The sequence below is a fragment of the Aspergillus foveolatus genome, assembly GCF_047715535.1.
Source record: "Aspergillus foveolatus strain CBS 279.81 unplaced genomic scaffold BDW70scaffold_17, whole genome shotgun sequence".
In the NCBI taxonomy this organism is placed as follows: Eukaryota; Fungi; Ascomycota; class Eurotiomycetes; order Eurotiales; family Aspergillaceae; genus Aspergillus; species Aspergillus foveolatus.
Window position 1 is genome coordinate 158861 of NW_027396081.1, and position 18338 is coordinate 177198.

General features: G+C 51.4%; 9 protein-coding genes across 9 annotated transcripts; 5 read left to right on the plus strand and 4 right to left on the minus strand.

Annotated features, from left to right (window-relative positions):
• The first annotated feature begins 557 nt into the window (after positions 1-557).
• On the plus strand, positions 558-2268 carry BDW70DRAFT_30332 (uncharacterized protein). Its single transcript, XM_073743711.1, has one exon. The coding sequence runs from the start codon at positions 923-925 to the stop codon at positions 2066-2068; it is 1146 nt and encodes a 381-aa protein (XP_073597069.1). The 5' UTR covers positions 558-922; the 3' UTR covers positions 2069-2268.
• A 201-nt stretch (positions 2269-2469) lies between these two features.
• BDW70DRAFT_149408 (cellulase family protein) lies at positions 2470-3708 on the minus strand (the record flags this gene model as incomplete). Its single annotated transcript, XM_073739005.1, has 1 exon — positions 2470-3708. One exon carries the CDS (start codon positions 3706-3708, stop codon positions 2470-2472), a length of 1239 nt encoding a protein of 412 aa, XP_073597070.1.
• Positions 3709-6278: 2570 nt separating this feature from the next.
• BDW70DRAFT_167086 (major facilitator superfamily domain-containing protein) lies at positions 6279-8592 on the plus strand (the record flags this gene model as incomplete). Its single annotated transcript, XM_073742157.1, has 8 exons — positions 6279-6578; positions 6625-6707; positions 6763-7038; positions 7092-7494; positions 7560-7690; positions 7741-8092; positions 8161-8266; positions 8342-8592. The coding sequence occupies 8 exons, from the start codon at positions 6279-6281 to the stop codon at positions 8410-8412; spliced, it is 1722 nt and encodes a 573-aa protein (XP_073597071.1). The 3' UTR covers positions 8413-8592.
• A 1330-nt stretch (positions 8593-9922) lies between these two features.
• On the plus strand, positions 9923-11255 carry BDW70DRAFT_158931 (oxidoreductase; the record flags this gene model as incomplete). Its single annotated transcript, XM_073740615.1, has 5 exons — positions 9923-10196; positions 10270-10354; positions 10422-10759; positions 10820-10989; positions 11055-11255. 5 exons carry the CDS (start codon positions 9923-9925, stop codon positions 11253-11255), a joined length of 1068 nt encoding a protein of 355 aa, XP_073597072.1.
• BDW70DRAFT_134063 (uncharacterized protein) lies at positions 11191-12169 on the minus strand. The gene is made up of 3 exons (XM_073736428.1): positions 11843-12169; positions 11676-11780; positions 11191-11622 (listed from the first exon to the last, which is right to left on the minus strand). The coding sequence occupies exons 1-3, from the start codon at positions 12108-12110 to the stop codon at positions 11462-11464; spliced, it is 534 nt and encodes a 177-aa protein (XP_073597073.1). The 5' UTR covers positions 12111-12169; the 3' UTR covers positions 11191-11461.
• Positions 12170-12411: 242 nt separating this feature from the next.
• BDW70DRAFT_134064 (uncharacterized protein) lies at positions 12412-12953 on the minus strand. Its single transcript, XM_073736429.1, has 3 exons — positions 12876-12953; positions 12772-12783; positions 12412-12706 (listed from the first exon to the last, which is right to left on the minus strand). Exon 3 carries the CDS (start codon positions 12665-12667, stop codon positions 12440-12442), a length of 228 nt encoding a protein of 75 aa, XP_073597074.1. The 5' UTR covers positions 12668-12706; positions 12772-12783; positions 12876-12953; the 3' UTR covers positions 12412-12439.
• Positions 12954-13223: 270 nt separating this feature from the next.
• On the plus strand, positions 13224-15132 carry BDW70DRAFT_134066 (acyl-CoA dehydrogenase family protein). Its single transcript, XM_073736430.1, has 6 exons — positions 13224-13814; positions 13862-13945; positions 14003-14233; positions 14282-14369; positions 14420-14723; positions 14793-15132. Exons 1-6 carry the CDS (start codon positions 13401-13403, stop codon positions 14965-14967), a joined length of 1296 nt encoding a protein of 431 aa, XP_073597075.1. The 5' UTR covers positions 13224-13400; the 3' UTR covers positions 14968-15132.
• Positions 15133-15368: 236 nt separating this feature from the next.
• On the minus strand, positions 15369-17433 carry BDW70DRAFT_134067 (uncharacterized protein). The gene is made up of 6 exons (XM_073736431.1): positions 17207-17433; positions 16918-17159; positions 16081-16865; positions 15888-16034; positions 15517-15844; positions 15369-15464 (listed from the first exon to the last, which is right to left on the minus strand). The coding sequence occupies exons 2-6, from the start codon at positions 16969-16971 to the stop codon at positions 15393-15395; spliced, it is 1386 nt and encodes a 461-aa protein (XP_073597076.1). The 5' UTR covers positions 16972-17159; positions 17207-17433; the 3' UTR covers positions 15369-15392.
• On the plus strand, positions 17151-18012 carry BDW70DRAFT_158935 (SDR family oxidoreductase; the record flags this gene model as incomplete). Its single annotated transcript, XM_073740616.1, has 3 exons — positions 17151-17159; positions 17207-17382; positions 17433-18012. 3 exons carry the CDS (start codon positions 17151-17153, stop codon positions 18010-18012), a joined length of 765 nt encoding a protein of 254 aa, XP_073597077.1.
• Positions 18013-18338: the final 326 nt, after the last annotated feature.

Below are 18338 nucleotides of genomic sequence, written 5' to 3' on the forward strand. Positions count from 1 at the left end.
TCGTCTAGTTCACGGCTAGGCTAGTGATTAGCATTAGTCTGCCTTGCAACAAGACGCTCAGAAAAAAAAAAAATTCGGACTTTTCTATGTTAATACTCTATTAATTGCCGATTCATATGATAGTATGCCGTGTCTTCAGCATAAAGTAGCCCGGCGCAGATATATATATATCTCCACTCCAACCACTAAATCCCTATACCTCAAAACTTAAGGAGCACCGAAACTAGAGGCACTTGAATCGATAGCTCTGTGTAGTATTGGATTATTTTTACCAATTTTCGGGTTTCGTCACGACTATAGTCCATTCAAGCAATAATATTGGTTTTAAGCTTTTTCTGCAGCAAGGGACTCGATGGGCCCACGATGTTTCATATCCTCCCTCGATCACCCGCGTGTTTCCGATCTTACAGAGTAAGAGTAAAGTTGTTCCTGGCGCATGTGATAAGCCGACCGCAGGGACGCTCACGTGAAACTGGGCAGTGGGCCGCGGCCCAAGGGTCTCAGAAAGTCAATTTAATTAACTTTTATCTAACTTTTATCTAACTTTTACTTTAGCAGGCTTGTGATGCTTGACGTCTTTATGATGATAATAGCGCATTGCATTATTACAGTACCTTGGAGATTCACGAATCATCTCACACGGCTTACAGGGCAAGTTGTCTAGGCAGAAACCTTGCTTTGTGGCTGGTCGCGGGGTCCGCGGACTCCGACCACCGTCTCTCCACGTGACTTTGAGGGACCACATTTATGCCCGGAAAATCAGGCACCAATCAGTTATCTCCACTGTAGCCTGGCAGGCACCAGTGGAGTCGATAGTCCATCTAAATTCACTCTACGGAGTATAACTACTCTATATACCAATATCTATGTTTGTACGAGATCTTGAGAAGAAACAAAGACAAATACATTTTTTTCGCGCAAAATGGCCCAACCAACTCTTCACCCACCCGATTTCACCACCTACCACGACCAATCCCAATCCCCGCTATTTTCAACCCTCCCACCAGAGATCCGCACTGAGATATTCAACTATACGCTCAGCCCAATTGAAGACAAGACCAAGCTCTATGCAAGAGAGACATACTGGGCCCGACCAGGCTACAGCGCCCCACATAAGACATACACCGAGCTGCTGCGCACATGTAAACGCGTCTACGCCGAAAGCTGGTTCATGCCCTTTGCACTGGCCGAGCATTCATTCTATCTTGTCGCCCTCGATCGAGCGCCTACTAAGCGGGCTAACTGGTGGTGGGAGAAGAGACTGATGGAGGGATGGTTGAAAGTTCTGAATGATATTCATAGAGAGGGTCAGGGCCAAGGCTATAACGGTGGAAAAGTGGAAGTGGGCGACGTGCGTGTGTTTGCTCAATTGTACCTCCTCGAACCGGGCAAGCTGCTGCAGAGCGTCCTCAATACAGAACATCTACTCCCAAAACGGGTCCATCTTACGCTCCGGTACACGGACTTTTGGCATTGGGAACATAATCGACCGCTGTATATCGGCGGGAAGTGGGTGAGGAGGGTTCGGTTTCCGGAGAGCGTGAAGGCGTTCGCGGTTGACTTCGAGAGCCTGGAGCGGAGGAAAGAAGAGGTCGACATTCTGGTTTCGCAAGCGGTTGAGAAATGGGTGTTCAGACGAAAAGACGGGCGAACTCTCGCAGCAAAGTCAGCGGAGTTGGTCACGACAAAATGGACGGGGAGTTCGATGTTTGGAGGGAAACGGTGGATTCGCGATGAAGTGAGGCCTGGAGAGCTGGATTATTATGTTGTTACGGCGACGTGGAAATTGCAGCCTCCGTCTGCCTCGAATTCTGCGAGCGAAGAGGAGAAGAATGACATGACTGTTCGGGTTCCGGATGGTTACCGCCAGCTGCCCCCTCCGTTCACCGGCCAGAATAGCATCAGCCGAGGAGAGATGGAAATAGCGGGCGTGGAGATGGACACGCCGGCTGAGCAGGCTGTAAATGCGATAAGGGAGGCTATGGAGGAGTACGGGACGGAACATCAGTCGCGTCCGAGTTGGAGGAGACGAGGCCCGTTAATCGCGTCTTTGGTACGTGGTATATGAGAATGAAGAGTGGGATGAATGCGATGTGCAATGCCTTATGATATATGATTGATGGGGATCGCAGACGGTTCACCTGCCGTGGGATATACAAAGCTGGCGCAGACTGATAACTTCTTTATAACCCGCACAATGGAGTGGAGGGATGCAGAATGACCGAGAAGCAGACACGTTGTCTACAGGGCACAGACAATGATGTTGACTCCTTATTCTTGGCATTCCATGAAGCAGCTACCTATTGGATCTCGGTGTAGGACGTACACATCAGCTGACGTCGATTCGCATCCTGGACAATCCCCAGGTACGCTACCTTTCACACTTATATACACAGATGAGTACCTACACCACCACCCAACGAGCCTTTCGCCTGCGTCGTCTCAGCCGGAAAGAGATCGTTCATCTGCCTAGGCTTCAAGCGAAGCCTCCGCCATGACCCTCAATCCCTGCTCGATCGCCTCCTCATTCCGCCAGCCCGACCAAGTGTGATCGAGTATCCCCCAGGTATCGTCGTAATCCTGGCCTCCGGAACGAATATAGTAACTCCCACTGATGGTCCAAACCATCCAGCCGGCCTGCTGCTGGGGAATCCACTCTCTAATACACGAAGCGTAGACACTCTGCCACGTCGTTTCATCCTGCGCGAAACCGAACTCCGTCAAGACGACGGGCATGACATTGACGATGTCGGAACTGTTCGTATCAAGCGCCTTGAACCCCCCGTTCCAGAGGGCGCCCGAGAGATTGGCACAGCTCGATGCGGCTGTATCGTAGTTGTGCAATTCCAGCACCAGTTTATCAGCGTAACTGAAATCTTCAAGGTAGAATCTCGTCCCGTCACCCAGATCGCTCCCAGTCGGGATTGGCGCAAGAGTTGTATCGTAGTTCAAGCCCGAGAGGAAGATCAACGCGTCCGGATTCGCAGCATTCACCAGATCCGCCGCCTCAGTCATCTGGCTATACCACGTTTCCCAGTTGTACGGATAACTGGGGTTTGCGCTGGCCGGCTGTCGCAGTTCATTTCGCAATCCGATAGACGTGAACGTCTCCCAGGACGCCGCATGGGAGGCCATATACTGCAGCCCCCGTTTCCAGTTGTCCACATCAAAGTACGTATCCCCAAACCAGGCGTTGCCATCAGTGGTGGAGCAGCACCACATGGCTTTGGAGATGTGGTTATCAAGATGCACGTAAACATCTTGGGCTGCGCACTCAGCGGCAACGAGGTCGTACACTTGCAGTCTGGTTGTCGTATTCGTGATTGATGGGTTGTTGGTTACGATCTGGTTGAAGACATCCGTTCCATTCGTAACGCCCAGAGCATTGATAAGCGAGTCTAGGACTGTGATATCGCCATCATTGGCGTAGATATCATCGACGAGTTCAATGGGGAACGTTAGGCGGATCACATTCATCCCGATAGACTTGATCTTTGAGATTGTCGAGGCGATGGAGGCATACTGCAGTCCTTCGGGAATCATGGCCTCGCCGGCGCCGGGCCAGTTTACGCCCGCGAATGTTACGCGTGCACCGGTAGAGTCGAGGATCCAGCGGCCAGAAACGGTGAGGGGGGTATTGAGGGCGGCATTTGTGAGGCCGGGGGTGTTGAGGAGGCCGACGAGGAGGGTAATGAGGCCGAGTCTCATAGTGAATATGGACTGTGGAGCACTGATCAGGTAGATGAGTAGGCTATGACAATTCAGTCAATTTCGGGCCTGCAATGGAAGAGCATGTCTACACCTATTTATACTTGGACTGAGAGCAGGACGATTGTCTGCGGGGATTGAGCAGCAGCAACATTGTTGCGCTGACGTTGACTCCCCTCACCCCTGCAGAATGAGCAAGGATGCTAAACTCAAGCTGAATCTGTTAGTATATCTCTCTGCAGAATGCATCGCATGACATGCTCTTCCATCCGATATCCCCGACTAACTAGGGCACGCGGGCTTGGATGTGGAGTAAGACCTCGGGAGAAGCGGAGAATTACCATTCAGGGCAGGTGGACCAAGTACGTTGTCTGCATGGCAATGTGATTGAATAAGACTTGAATGCGGGGTTGTATGTATATCATATTGCATATTTTTATCGCCAATGTCTCCGTCGAGTACAGTGGTTGGGTCTTGTAGATGTCGGGGAGCGGGGTTCGCTAGGCACGTATCAGGAGTCCTGAGGAACACCCGTCTGAACATTCAGGCTATATCATGTATTACCTGATTGAGGTTAATTCAATGAGTCATGTTCCCCCTCATTCCAAGCCAAATCAGTACGCTCCTAGACACCACGAACTCGCTGTTGCGCTTTCAGGGGCCCAGGCTAGGCCCTTCTCGCCGCATAACTTCCACTCTAGTGCTCTCCACACCTACCCAAAATAGTACGAGAATCATTGACAGAAGATACCCAACTTGGAATATGGTCGGACAGCTGCGACATCGCCAGTTAGACCTGAGCTCATGCTCTGACCCTCCACCTGTGCCTCTTCGCTTGGCCTGGAATCACAGAACGTTCTTCGTCTTACCTGCTCCGCGGCGCAGATGGTCTGGAAATCCGTATCAATAGCTCGGGCGGGAAGTGGCCTATTCGCTGAGCTTTTGGTCCCGTGGCAAAATACTCGCGGAGGTGAGACGCTGGTGGTGAGAAGGGCACAGACGCGGACGGGAAGGGGAATATCGACAGCCTGGAGAGGTGACCCAGAGAAGGTGCTCAGATCATACTCCTGCCCCAGGACAAGACTGCAATAGATCTAGCTGGCGGAGGAACGGAGCCGATTACGTAGCGATTCTTGAGGAATCGTAAAGTTGCCACCAAACAGATCGACGGGCGGATTCGAGGAAAGATCTGCTAAGCGCGACTGAAATGCCTACTCGAGGTGTGCAAGCAAACACTGTATCTCTCTAACTGTTTCTGCGGATGAAGCTCTTGGGCGACTTGAGTGGTGGACGCAGTATCTTGCAGCGAAGACAATACTCTCACTCAGGATTGTCGCGGCTGAGAGCTCGCAGAACGCTCGATCAGATCACCGATGCCGGGGTTGATGATTCCTTCTGAGCTTCGCCCAGGTTGAGGGCCCTATTGCGCGAAGAGCCGCTTGCTGGACAAGGCCAGGCATCCTTTAGCTGCTTGAGGAGTGCGCAACAATCTCGTCAAAGATTTCTTGGGGCAGATCAAATAGAACCGTGCTGGGATTTGAATCGGCTGTGGTAACGGTGCTGAAAAGATGGAGGGAACTTGGTCTGGGTTTGGGCTTTGTTGCTTGTTTAGGGCTTGAAGTTACGTGGTCATGTCGAGCGCAATCACTGGTGTTGTGCCTGGCTGGATGCGCTTAAATTGTCATACTGATGGCATATTGCTGAAATAGCTAACCCTGGAGGATAGAATAAAAGGGACGATGGCCTTTTCTATTGTAGCCAGTTCGTAGGCGCTATCAACTGGTGCTTGGTGGCCAACTCTAACTCACATTGAAGGTCGACCACAAGCCATCTTAAACGCTATGCCAATATCAAAGACTTGGGAGAGTATAAGTGGCATATTGATATCCAATAGCCAGGTGATAATCTGGCGACGAGCAGAGGGATCATAGGTTATTGATGACTTCAACTCGGTGCTCAGTTACGGCTGGGCGGACAGAGATACCTGTATGCTTGGATCACCGGGAACAGAGCCTGGTATGTCAGAGCCCTAAGGCTCAAGGTATCGTCTGTTACTGGCCCAGAAAAGGCAGAGCCACCGGAGGAGCCAACTTTGAAGAAGCATTGCCTTGGCAGAAGAGAGATTGGCGCATCTGACATGGGGGGCTAAGGGACCATTCATCATCTTTTGACTTGAGGAGGTGGGGATCCTATTCATGGAAAAAGCTCTCTACCAAACTTGCTGCTCTTGCTTGTTGAACCTTTTCCACCAGACGTGTTCTCATTCGCGGCGCTCGTCTGACGTGCATACAAGCTGCGAACTATTGGAGATGATCGACGGCTGGAGGAAGGGATGAGCGGCATATAAGGAAGCGATTGGTTTTCAATATGCAGACATGCAATCATACTGCATGATTGTCTGAGATAAAAAGGCACGCCTTGTTCCGGACAAGGCCGGTTTCCTCCAGATCACCCAAGGGGTGCCTGTTCGAGTCACCCATTGCTTGAGTCACAGCCGCTCTCTTGATCCAACAGTCCCTTCAGAAATACCCTGTCCGTACCGCGTCGTTGTATGTTAACTGATTCATATCATGACTGTGTCCGAAGAGTCGTCTTTGCTGGGCTCTGCAAGGGATGAAGAAACGGGCGAGCACTCCAGTTCAAGGGAGGGGTCCGACAGCCTCGTCATCTATGCAGCATTTCTTGGTAATAAGGCTCAGTCCTCTTCACGGAAAGCTGGTTCACCATCCACAGGGGTCTTCATTGCAAGCGCCGATGAGTTGCTTGTCATCTCCACCTACAGCGCAATCGCATCGCAGTTCCACCGTCTGTCCGAAGGATCGTGGCTCTTGCTCGCATATAACTTCGGGTACTGCATCTCGCTGCCAGTGGTGCGTACTCCTCTGAAGTAAGCGGGCAGAAGCTTACTCTTTCCAGTTCAGCATCCTAGGAGACCGATATGGCCGCAAACGTGTTCTGGTCGGCTCCTATGCTCTTTTTGCAGTTAGCTGTCTTGCTTGGTATGTCTTTTTCTTGAATTTGCTTGTAATACTGCCTTCATTGATAGATGTATAGTGGTGCGAGTTTGTCCATCCTGCAACTCGTCCTGTCAAGGGTCCTGGCTGGGTCCAGTGGCGCAGGTATCCTAGTCATGGCCTCGGTCATTATCACTGGTAGTTACCTTTGCGTGCTCTATCTGCAGAGTTTGGGAAGCTTACAGTCGGCATTAGACATGACTCCCGTGGACGAAGTCGCGCTGTACCGTGGCTATCAGAATGTTGTCAATATCGCCGGACGCAGCCTTGGGGGTCCCATTGGAGGGTTTCTGGCTGATACTGTTGGATGGCGATGGTCCCTCCCCTATCTAACCTCTACACTGGAAAAGGGTCCTGACTAAATCGCAGGTCATTCTTCGGCCAGTTACCGATCGTCATCTGTTGCGCGCTCTTCTGCGTCTACCGGCTCCCGTCCTATCTCAACGAAACAGAGCCAAAAGGCGAGTCTGAAGAAGAGCCAGCACCTGCTAGCAGCCCCCCAGGTATCCGCGATCTCGACTTTGCAGGTCTCTTCACATTCGCCGGGACAGTTCTCCTCCTGCTCTTCCTCCTACGCGCACTAGGTGCCCAGAATAAAGGCATGTTCTTCCAGACATCTCTGCTTGCATTCGCCTTCATAAGCGGCTGCACCATTTTTATCGTCATTGAGCTACTCTGGGCGGTAAAACCACTGGTTCCAATAAGCCTTTTTTCAGAACCGATAGGCGTCTACTTTCTCTGCCAGACTTTATTAATGGCTGGTCGGTTTTCCGTACGTCCCTGCTCGCCCCTTCTCGTTCGTCAAGTATAGACAATAATGTCTGCGATGCAACCCAGTTCTACAGCAATCTAGTACCCTACTTCATCCGTACCCAAAATACAAGTGACTTTGTCGCATCTCTCGCACTTGTAATTAGTGCCCTGGGTGTAGCCGTCGGCGGTGTCGTCTGCGGGCTGGTGATCAAACGGTACCTCCCATTCGCATACCTGTTGCCAGAAGCTCATAGTGTATCCACAGCACAAAACGCAGCAAATCCCTAGTCCTCTTCGCCCTGGCATTAAACCTCCTTTCCCACACCCTCATATTCTTTCAGTGGCGTCGGAATCACGGGGAAACCCCCTGGCAGCGTTTGCAGGACGGTGTCTACCTCTTCGGTACGGGTATGGCACCAGGCATGCTGTTCCCAGCATTATTCACTGCCATGGCCTCTGTCGCACCGGAGGGGGAACTACACAGTTGTATCGGGACGTACTATCTCTTTCAGCAACTAGGAATTATTATAGGACCTGCAGCTGGGGCGGCGGTTAGCCAGCCTGTTTTTGAAAAAGGGCTGTGGAGGGCGCTGCGTGGACTCGAGGAGAAGAGGATGGTAAGTAGCTGATACTTCCGAGAGCGGTATCGTTATAGGAAGTTACGCTGATTCTATGGATGTGCAAGATCATCAATCGGATCCTGAACGAGGTTCGATACGCCAACAGTCTTCCAGTGCCGCTACAAACATTCGTTAGAGATTGCTATCTTGCGAGCTTCCAGTACCTACCGCGTATGTCTATCCCCCGCTATGGCTCCATGGGTTGTTTTTACTGGTTGCGTTACTAACCATTCTATAAATATCTAGTATTTCCGGTCGTCGCTACGGCAATTATGTTTCCAATCCTATTTGTCCTCAAGGAGCCGAGAATCGCATGAGCATGAAGGTATTATCTAGCGAAGACAGGGCTAGTCGGCGAGGAGAGTAGATGTTGTAACGGGCCTTGGTAATGTAGATCAGGGCGAGACACAGTGGAACGGCTTCAAGGTACCTATACTACTCAGACACTCTAGTTTACTCCTTACCCGGGTAGGTAAGGGTCACGACTGGACTCTGGGCTCTTGCTGGTTACGCTCTGTAATCGATACTCAACACTCCTTTTCGTCCTACAAATTGATCTAGTCTGTTGCAACCAATTTAGGACTCTTATACTTGTCTCTGTAGTTCGTCTTACCCTGCATATGCATCTAGGGTTCCCTGCCCAGAACAATACAACTTCTACTACCACCATTACCACAACCATCACCAAAACTATTACTGCTACTACCATTACTACTACTACATCGTCCTTACTACCAAACAGCCACGTGCCAGTGCACCTGTAGTGCAACTCCTGCATAAGTTCTTCCGACTTGACCGACTGGTTCGCACTGCATCTTCGTGACTAGTTATTTTAAGCCTGTCAAGAGGAGGGCGGGTGACTTCTGTTGACTTCTGGGCATGGAGCAGTCAGGCCTGAGGACGGACGTGGCTTTGTTTGTCGCTCGTGGGATGGCATCCTAGTCGGCATCAAGAAGGAAATCCAGTAGTGGAGAGTCTTCCGCGCGTGAAAGACGATGGCGAAATGTCGAACTTGTCGCTGTGGTCTCGCTGTATGGCGTAGTACACGCGAGGAACCCCCCGATGGAACTGTCCCCGCGTAAGTGGACAGGAATGATCCTCTAATGCGTCCTCCGTTAAATGAGAGAAAGGATATATGGTTGGTACAAGCCAGCAGCGTAGCCTTGGTGCCATGCATGAGAATTGGCCTTTCTCAGTCCCGACGGTCCGGGTAAAGGTTTCCACAAACGCAAACAGAAGTTAGGGCTTGCGGCCATGCGATTTGGGTCTCTTACTGCACTGGCCTGCGTCTACTTAATTGGCCTTCCGCGAGAGAGCTCCATTGTGCATATGTGCATATATCTATACATAAAAAAAACCAGCGTGCGAGACTTAACCCATTTGTCCCGATCGTAGTCTATCTAGAAGCGGCATTCGCTGTCGATTTACTTTGACACATACAATGTCTGCTGTCTTAATGGACCTGCACGCCCCTGAAACTAGTTCTATGATATGGAAGAGCACTTGAGAATACCAGTATCATGGTAGTCTAAATGGTGATCGAGGGTTAGATATCGTCGCGGCTTTATCGGCTAGTGGTATCCTTGGTCATGAGCATGGCCATTAGCATTGAAAGGCAGTAGTCACATGAGGGCAGTTAGCAAGAAAAGACGAGTAACAAGCTTTATACAATGAGAGTTTGAAGCTTCTGGAAATCTGTATAGAGAGAGACACATATCTAGACCCGGTCTATACGCGCATTCGCCGTGCGGGAACCGGATACCGACGCTGAACGAGGAGTATAAGGCGCCAGTGGCCTCGTACAACATCCTGGCCATCAAAGTGAAAATGCCATTGGACGCAGCCTTCGTCGGCTACGGCTTCAGCGCAAAGACATTCCACATCCCTTTCCTCCTGCATAATCCGGGATTTCATCTGTACGCGATCGTCCAGCGCGCACCGCAGAAGGAGAACTCAGCCGTAGCCGATTTTCCGCATGTCAAGATTCTCAACGACGCTTACGATGCCATTGCAGACCGGACTGTTGATGTTCTGATTATCACCTCGACGAACGATACGCATTTCCCGTTGAGCAAGGCGGCGTTGGAGAGCGGAAAGCACGGTCAGTTCATGCTCAGACAAGAGAGAGACAAGAGACAAGAGACAAGAGCTGTAACTGATCGATTGTGACGCAGTGATCGTCGAGAAACCGTTTACAATAAACTACGCTGAGGTGAAGAGCTCGCCGGTCTCGCTGAGAGAACAGGCCTCCAGCTTGCGGTTTACCACAGTAAATTCTCCTCATAATCATGGTTCTGTATCATCGGCAGCTGACTAGAGCAGACAGAAGATGGGACTCAGACTTCCTAACCCTGCGCGCTCTGCTCGCCAGCCCAATCAACCTACTTGGTTCGATAGTCCGGTTTCGGTCGCATTTTGACTGCGCGCCGAACTTGCGGACGGCGATCGAATCGAAGAAGTGGCGCTTGGCTAGCGGTGTCCCGGGAGCAGGAATGCTATTTGATCTGGGAAGCCACTTGATCGACCAGGTCCTTGTTCTCATTGGAACGCCAAAGACAGTGACGTGTTTGCTGTTTGACGAGAGCAGCGGCAAGGAGATTAGGGAGGGCGGGTTTGTGGACAATGGCTTTTTGATAGTGTTAGGGTATGAGAAAGGTTTACAAGGTAGGTTTCAGGCTCTGCCCCCGGGCCGGGGTACTGTTGTGCTCCTCTAACTGGTACCAGTCGAGCTGCACTCGACGCAGTACGTTGTCAGCGATAGACAGAAGAGATTCGAGGTGCTTGGGACTAAAGGCCGATGGGTCAAGTACGGGCTCGATATCCAGGAGGATCAGCTGCAGAAAGGTATTTATCCTGGTCATGAAAGCTACGGGCTGGAGGACGGGGAAGTCAGGGTATGTTGATAGAGAAGAGACATATGAAGAGTCCTAGCTGACGTTAATCAAAAGGTACACTTCAGGTGATTGACGGAGGGGGGATAAAGACGCAGGACTGGGGATCTATACCTGGGGGATATCAAAATTCCTACGAGAATGTGTATGAGGCTATTAGCGGAAAGACAAAGCTTGCAGTCAAGCCTAGAGACGCGGCACTGGTGATGAAGATGATAGAACTATGTCGACAAAGCGCGGTTGAGGGAAGGACGTTGCTTGTGACCTGACATCTTAAAAGACATGGCGAAACGTAATAGAGGCCAACCAGGCCTACAAATTGTGCACTTTGAAATATAGTACATATATTGAGGACTAAGTTCGTCCCACATCATCATAATCGTACAGAGCCGTCACCATTATTGGGGATACATATAAATCAACTTTCTCAATCGGCCACAAAGTCAAGTCTGCTTTCAACACTTCGAATTACACTTCAGAACATCTCGTCGGTGACTGACTTGCCCTTCTCTAGCTCATCGGCCTCCTTTCGCAGCGTGTCCGCACGGAAGCTCCGGAAGGCATTCTCAATCCGCTTCTTCCTCTCAGGATCGCCTGTTAGCGTCCGGCTTCCGCTTGCTGCACCACCAAGAAAGCCTGTGTCCCAATATCAGTAATGTATGTACTCCAGCGGCGAAATGAAGGTTTACCGAGTTCACCACCGAGAAAGAGACCGCCCATGGAGGCGAAGAAATAGGTAACAAAGTCTCCCACCGTGCTTGGTTTAAGCAGCGGCGTGATATCAGGAATTGCCTCTGGTCATATTAGTCTCTTCGCGACTATGGATAAGGAAACGCAAGGGGCAAGAAACACGTACCGGTCCGCCCATCCGCAAAGACAACCTGGGTCGGCTTCTCCGCCGCGCGAAAGACATCAAAGAAGGCCTTTCTGGAGGTCCGCAAGCGGAACGCAGCATAGAGTCCAAGGCCAATCCCAACTGCTGATCCGACAGTCGTCCAGAGGGAAACGGTCTTTGCGGCGGACTTCAGCGCATCGCGGTCCGACGATGAGAGGTCATGCTGGATATGGTAGTCGGCTAGTTTGGCGAGATCGTCGCTGCGACGGATGCGGGCGGAGGGGTACATGTCTGCAGTTCAGTGCTTATTTGATAATAACTCTGAATTTTGAAAAACATAAAAACATAGAATATCTTGTGAGCAGGGGGTGATTTAATAAAGTAGACATCGATTGAAACTTGTAATGCTGAGAGATGGTGACGTCATAACCTAACCAATGCCCTAACCCCGCTACCGTTGCCCTATTACCCGATTGGGCTTCGATGCGTCCGCGTCCCTGGGCCACCCTGGGCCAATCTTCTAGGGATTAGAGATCGAGATTTAACATTGCGGTGCCTGGTGGCGTTGATACCTATTGGAACACATCCCCGCTCTCTGTCCTGGTTTCATTCTTGAGTCTAGGTTGCAGAATCGATTCTAGACAAACAAAAGCCGGCTCCTTTGACCCCAAAACACTTCACCATAGCCCACATCGAGAAACCCTGATTGGGATGCTCGACCGCAGTCTCGACCTCCTTGCCGAGCTTGGGAGTGAAAATATTGAACGCGAACGAAGCTGCAACAACACCAGGGAACAAAGTGTGCCTTATCGCCAAGCGGGTTAGGGACATGTCCAGCCACTTCATTTCACCATCTCAGTGGTGACAACTTATGAGGTTTGAGTTCTTATCATTCAAAAGGTTATTTATATTCGTCCTGCTTTGGGAGCACATGTGGCGTTCCATCGTACCTGTCAGGGGCTCTGAACAAGTGTGGACCGCATGCGACAGCGTGGCCCGAGTAAACGTCAGTATCTGAGAGATTCCTCACACCTCATAATACCAAAGCGCTCACGTTGAAAGAGGCGATCTCTTGCGCATAGATTTCCTGCTCAGATGGGCACCTAAGGCACTTGCTGCTAAGGAGCTGCTCAGAGGTCTGCCTGAGGACGTGGCGATGCGGTGTCGCGCATCAGTTAGAATAGATATGTAGAATCTATAAGCGATCTGAAAGGGTAACGGGCCCCGTCATAGGCTAACAAGGTGGCGAACTCAAGCTCTCAGCGAAATAGACTCGATAAAGAGTGTGATGACTACTCAGGCGCTGGCAGAGCATGGCACACAGCGGGTAAAAGCTCTCTCTGGCCCGTGACTGGTATATTGCATGTAACTCTGCGTTTCTAAGCATATGTCTTCTTCAATCTGAATCCTTGCAACCTCACCAGACTAGTGCCAGTGGTCACCTAACAATTGGTGGATTCGGCCGCCATCCATGTAACCTTTACTTGGCGAGTGGGCTGAGCTGAGCACAGAGCTTACCATGATCTCCGCACTTCTACCTCACCTTTTGTAAGCTACCTATCACTGAGTAGCCGCAAGCATGGTTAACTTCACCCTATCTCTTTCAGAGCAGCAGACTCGCTCAGCAGCGCGCGCCTTCGCAGCTGCACATCTCGTGTCCGCAAAGGAAACATACGCAACGCTTCCAACGCAAGAGGATCGTTTTCGCTCGCTTAAACCAATCTACGAGGCCGCAGTGAAAGCTGACCTTATAAAAAGACAGATACCCGCCGCGGTAGGTGGGGGCAGCGAGAGCCTCGTTGAAGCGGCGATACTAGTCGAAGAGTTCTATGCTGTCGAGGCATCGGCATCTCTGACGATCTTCGGGACCGGACTAGGATTGACGCCGTTGGCACTGGCGTACCGGCCGGAAATAAAAGAGTTTCTGGACCAGTTTCTTTCAGGAACTGGGGCGCCGTTGGCATCCTTGGTCTTTTCAGAGCCTGGTGGAGTGGTATTTCTCTTTTTTGTGGTAGCCGATCAGTGTTGATTGAGCCATAGGCGAACTGGCTCGAGCCTGGGGCGCCGGGTCTGCAGACGACTGCGTATCGCGATGGAGATGAATGGGTGCTAAATGGGGAGAAGGTACGCGTCAGATCATCATAGGGTATCAGGCTATGTGGTCGACTGACTGTACTGCAGATGTGGGCCACCAGCTCTGCAGGCTGGGATTACAAGGGCCCGGACTTGAGCTGCGTTGTCTGTCGATGTGTCGATGAAGACATCGTGAAGCGGGCATCTTCTCCCCGCGACGTTATCATGATCTTGCTCGTGACTCGTGATGATATTGAGCGCAACGGGCCAGAAAGCTTTCGGGTTGTCAAGGATATTGAAACCGCCGGGCACAAGGCGGTTTCTGGGCCGCATATCATGGTACCTGGATTTGGGACATTTCGAAATGGAGGGTACTTACTTTAATAGTATACGAATATCCGCGTCCCTGCTAAGAATGTCCTCTGCATTCCTGGAACTGGAGCTGAGATCGTCACTCACACCTTCGAGATATCCGGTACGTTAATCTCTCCTCAAAAAATTGACGCATCTTCTGAACAGAGACAGCCATGCTTGTCGGTGCCATGGGCGTAGGAATTCAGCGAGCCGTCTTCGATGCGGCACTAGCGTTTTCGCGGCATGCTCGAGGGGGCACAGTCCCTATCGGTCAACGCCAGTCTGTCGGCGATCTGCTAATCAACATCAAAGCGCGCACCGAGACCTCGCGGTTTCTCACATGGAAGGCAGCGCACTGTCTTACTTCAGGACCAGGAGAACATTCCCAGCGCCGCGAACACGCACTCCTGGCCAAGGTCCATTGCGCCGAAGCGGCGGTGCAGTCTTGTCTGGATGCAATCAATGCTGTTGGAGTGTACGTCTTTCCATCTCCCCATTAACTCAAGCCCCCTCCCCCCTTAGCAGTGCTGATTGTCCTCAATAGGTCTGCGTATGACTCAGGGCTTCCCTTCTCGGACTTGCTCTCTGCAGCGTTGGTTTTGCCAATTTTCGACGGCGGCAATGTTGGAATGCGCAGGCGGGCGTTGCAGGAGCTGATCATGGCGGAGGGTTATCAGCCATGGATGGCGAGCTTTGGAGCTGAATCCGGGCAGCAGTGAGCGTGGAGATATAAGCCAACAAAACGCTATATTGATTCTTTTTCAACCATGGACAGAGGTAGAAATGGCTCTGATTGAGTTGCAACTAATTAGCGAAACTAAAATTAGCGAAACTAAACAGGCCCATAGGGCCTTATCCATGAAGTGAATTGTAAACCTCAAGCATAATGGTTTCTGATTCTTTAGATGACTTGCTGGCGCATCAAATATAACTGTGAATCAGGATTAGGAGAAATTTAGCGGATAGGAGGCAATACGACAGTGTCCAAAGTGTTTAAAACCAGGTTGGGGGAGAAGTCAAGTACGCCAGCAGACTACGACCAGATAACACTGCGGCTGCCACGCTTTAAACTATCATATTCGATCAATTACACTCCCGCTATAGTTGCAAAATATCACTAGCCTCTTATGCTTGTTTCTGTTCCTCATAACCGCGACGCTACCTGTTCCTCTGATACAACTGCTGTCTCGGTAACTGCGTTCCAGTTGCGGTTCACCTGCACCCGTTAGTACGTCCTCTCCATGGCAGATTATCATCTTCTCACTCACGTCTGCAATATGATCATACCCCAGAAGCTTCGGTGCAAGCCCCGGATCCCTCCAGGCTAAACACTCTCCCTCTGGCGTTGGCACCATTTGCATCTTTCGATCCCGGTCCTCCTGCTCCGGCCCGTTGTGGAGATGATACAAGTACTGCTGGGTGTTTCCCCGCTTGACGACCATTTGCGTACGTTCTTTACGGCATTTCTCGAAGACGGCCAGGGCATGACGTTTCTCGGCCAGGTATGCAGGCGAGGTTTTGCTGATGGAGGGGTCGTTGGGGAGACGGGAGAGGACTTCGCCGAGGACCGCACCATCTTCGAAGGCCATTCCGGCGCTGTAGCTGTTAGCGATCGTACTCGGACAGGCACAGGACATACCCAGATGCTAAGTATGGTAGCGTCGCGTGCACGGCGTCTCCAATGTTGACCCACGACCCGGACGGGTGCGTCCAGTCATGCTCGCCCAATCGGATACACAGCTGCCATTTCTGCACGGATCGGCAGAGCTTCAGAAGTTTTTGGATCCTACCCCAAAATCAGCGTATGCTCTGAGACGTCAATGAGGACATACTTGGGATCCCAGCCCTCGAACAGAGAACACATCTCCTCGACATTGCCCTCCACCGTTGTCGCCAGTGAATCTTCAGGAATGTCGTCCGGCACGAGCAGGACCATGTTGAAAAGCTTTCCTCCTCGCAAAACATAGTTCACCGCGTGCTTATCCGGCCCAAGCCAGTAGTTAACCTGTGGATCCGTAACGAACGATCTCAGCTCTGGGTCCTTGAGCATCTCCTCAGTGTCTAACAGCAGTCTGTAGGCAAGATCGCCCGTCTTGAGTGGCGGCTCTGGTCTCTGCAGTAACGACTCGGTGAGCCTGCTGAACACCCCGTCGCACCCAATCACTAGATCACCCGTAAATTGTCTTCCGTCCGCAGCGATAGCGGTCGATGTAGTTCCATCTTCGCTCGGGATAACGTTGATGATGCGCGTGTTGCACGATAACACCGCCCCCAATTCGACAGCCCTTTCCACCAGACATCTATGTAAATCCGCGCGATGGAAGTCCCGATACCACGTCCCTGGATACTGCGCCTCGGACGCCTTGAAGTCAAGAGACGAGATTAGATTCCCCTTCCAGCCAAGAAAGTTGCAGAACCTTGGGACCGTCGCATGTTTCATCAACGCCTTCTCGAGGCCCCAGTGCTGTAGAACGCGGGAGGAATTAGGAAGGATCTGGATACCGGCCCCAATCTCCCCGATTTCTTTTGCGGATTCGAGCAGATGGACGTCGTGGCCGGCGAGGAGACACGCTATCGTTGCGCCGACGCCTGCTAGGCCGGCGCCGACCACGACAATCTTGTGTTGTCAGCAAGGCGGGGGTCCTTTGCCTCAATCTTCGACAGCTCACCTTCAGCTTCCCCGACTCGTGCCGAATTTGTTTCTCTGCAACTGGGATGGACATTTTTTTTGTTACGTACGATAGACCTGATCAACTTCATACCACGATGTGCTATTCTATTTATGACTATCGATGCATATCCTACTCCAACGGAGTGTGAGTGCAAGAGTGGGGGAAGAAGTGTTATCAGACATAAATGGGACGCCCGACCGTGGATAGGAAGTCCGACATCATCCCACATTATGTCTAGGGTGAGACTCTTCCTTTTCTCGCGGTGCGGACAGTGCTGATCGGACAGTTCTCCTTGAAAGGCCGAACGGCGCTGGTTACAGGTGGTGGGCGAGGATGCGGGCTTGCGTTTGCGCGAGGGCTCGCTGAAGCCGGTGCTGATGTGGCAGTCTTCGACATCATCGGTCCGCGTCCAGACTTTCACGCGATTGAGAAGGACTATAATGTTCGGATGGCGTATTACAAGTGAAAATCCCCGTCTCCGAGGAACCAGTTGTACGAAGCTAATGACGCAGGGTCGACGTCTCCTCTCAGGATTCCTTGAAAGACGGCTTTGCGCAGTTCCAACGAGACTTCGACGGCAAGCTGGACATCTGCGTTCCCTGCGCAGGGATAAACCGCCATACCCGCTTCCTTGATTTTACCTACGAAGAACACCACGATCTGCTGTCGATCAACGTGTTGGGACTCTACTTTACCGCCCAATATGCAGCGAAGCAGATGATAGCTAATGGCACGCGTCACGGCAGCATTATCCTGGTCGCCAGTATGGCCAGTTACGTCGCAGTGCGGGATCAGAACTGCTCGGCGTATTGTGGTACAAAGGGCGCAGTGCGCGCAATGTGTCCGGCTATCGCCAAGGAGTTGACGGAGTATGGGATCAGGGTCAACTCGATCAGTCCGGGGTACGTGAATACGGAGATGACAGCGGCGTTTTCACATTTGGTGGAGGGGTGGAAGACGGAGACGATCAACAAGAGGATCGCGGAGCCCGAGGATATCATGGGTGCTTGTGTGTTCTTGGCGAGCGATGCCAGTAGTTATATGACGGGGCAGGATATCGTGGTTGATGGGGGAGTGACTAGAATCTCATAATTGAAATCTATTCCGGTTGTTTTGAGCCATACTGCTATAACACCTTGGAGCCAACTCATCGTACGATTGTAATGCTGACAATTACTTGCGATCCATTGATGGCGATGCAGCTTACCAACCTCTGTCCAAAAACGCACGAGGTAAGACAGAGACTCCGTTTCATGCAGACCTCTGCCATACTCTCTCACTGCCAGAGGTGGGGGTTCGGAATTCCACCCGCAAGTCGTCTCCAACTCCAACTGCCACTCCCACCCTCACTCCAATCCACCACAACACACCCTCCCACTGTTGGTCAAATGCCGACATGCGACCATCACAACAAAAGT

Bases quoted from the DNA above. Each gene is read 5' to 3' on its own strand.
- BDW70DRAFT_134063 (XM_073736428.1), bottom strand. From the start codon at position 12,110: ATGTACCCCTCCGCCCGCATCCGTCGCAGCGACGATCTCGCCAAACTA. The intron at 11,781-11,842 runs GTACGTGTTTCT...TAATATGACCAG, and splicing joins CTTTGCGGATGGGCGGACCG to AGGCAATTCCTGATATCACG. The intron at 11,623-11,675 runs GTAAACCTTCAT...ATTGGGACACAG, and splicing joins CTTTCTCGGTGGTGAACTCG to GCTTTCTTGGTGGTGCAGCA.
- BDW70DRAFT_134066 (XM_073736430.1), top strand. From the start codon at position 13,401: ATGGTTAACTTCACCCTATCTCTTTCAGAGCAGCAGACTCGCTCAGCA. The intron at 13,815-13,861 runs GTATTTCTCTTT...ATTGAGCCATAG, and splicing joins TTTCAGAGCCTGGTGGAGTG to GCGAACTGGCTCGAGCCTGG. The intron at 14,724-14,792 runs GTACGTCTTTCC...TGTCCTCAATAG, and splicing joins GCAATCAATGCTGTTGGAGT to GTCTGCGTATGACTCAGGGC.
- BDW70DRAFT_134067 (XM_073736431.1), bottom strand. From the start codon at position 16,971: ATGTCCATCCCAGTTGCAGAGAAACAAATTCGGCACGAGTCGGGGAAG. The intron at 15,845-15,887 runs GTATGTCCTGTG...TAACAGCTACAG, and splicing joins CTACCATACTTAGCATCTGG to CGCCGGAATGGCCTTCGAAG. The intron at 15,465-15,516 runs GTGAGTGAGAAG...TAACGGGTGCAG, and splicing joins GGTATGATCATATTGCAGAC to GTGAACCGCAACTGGAACGC.
- BDW70DRAFT_30332 (XM_073743711.1), top strand. From the start codon at position 923: ATGGCCCAACCAACTCTTCACCCACCCGATTTCACCACCTACCACGAC.
- BDW70DRAFT_134064 (XM_073736429.1), bottom strand. From the start codon at position 12,667: ATGAAGTGGCTGGACATGTCCCTAACCCGCTTGGCGATAAGGCACACT.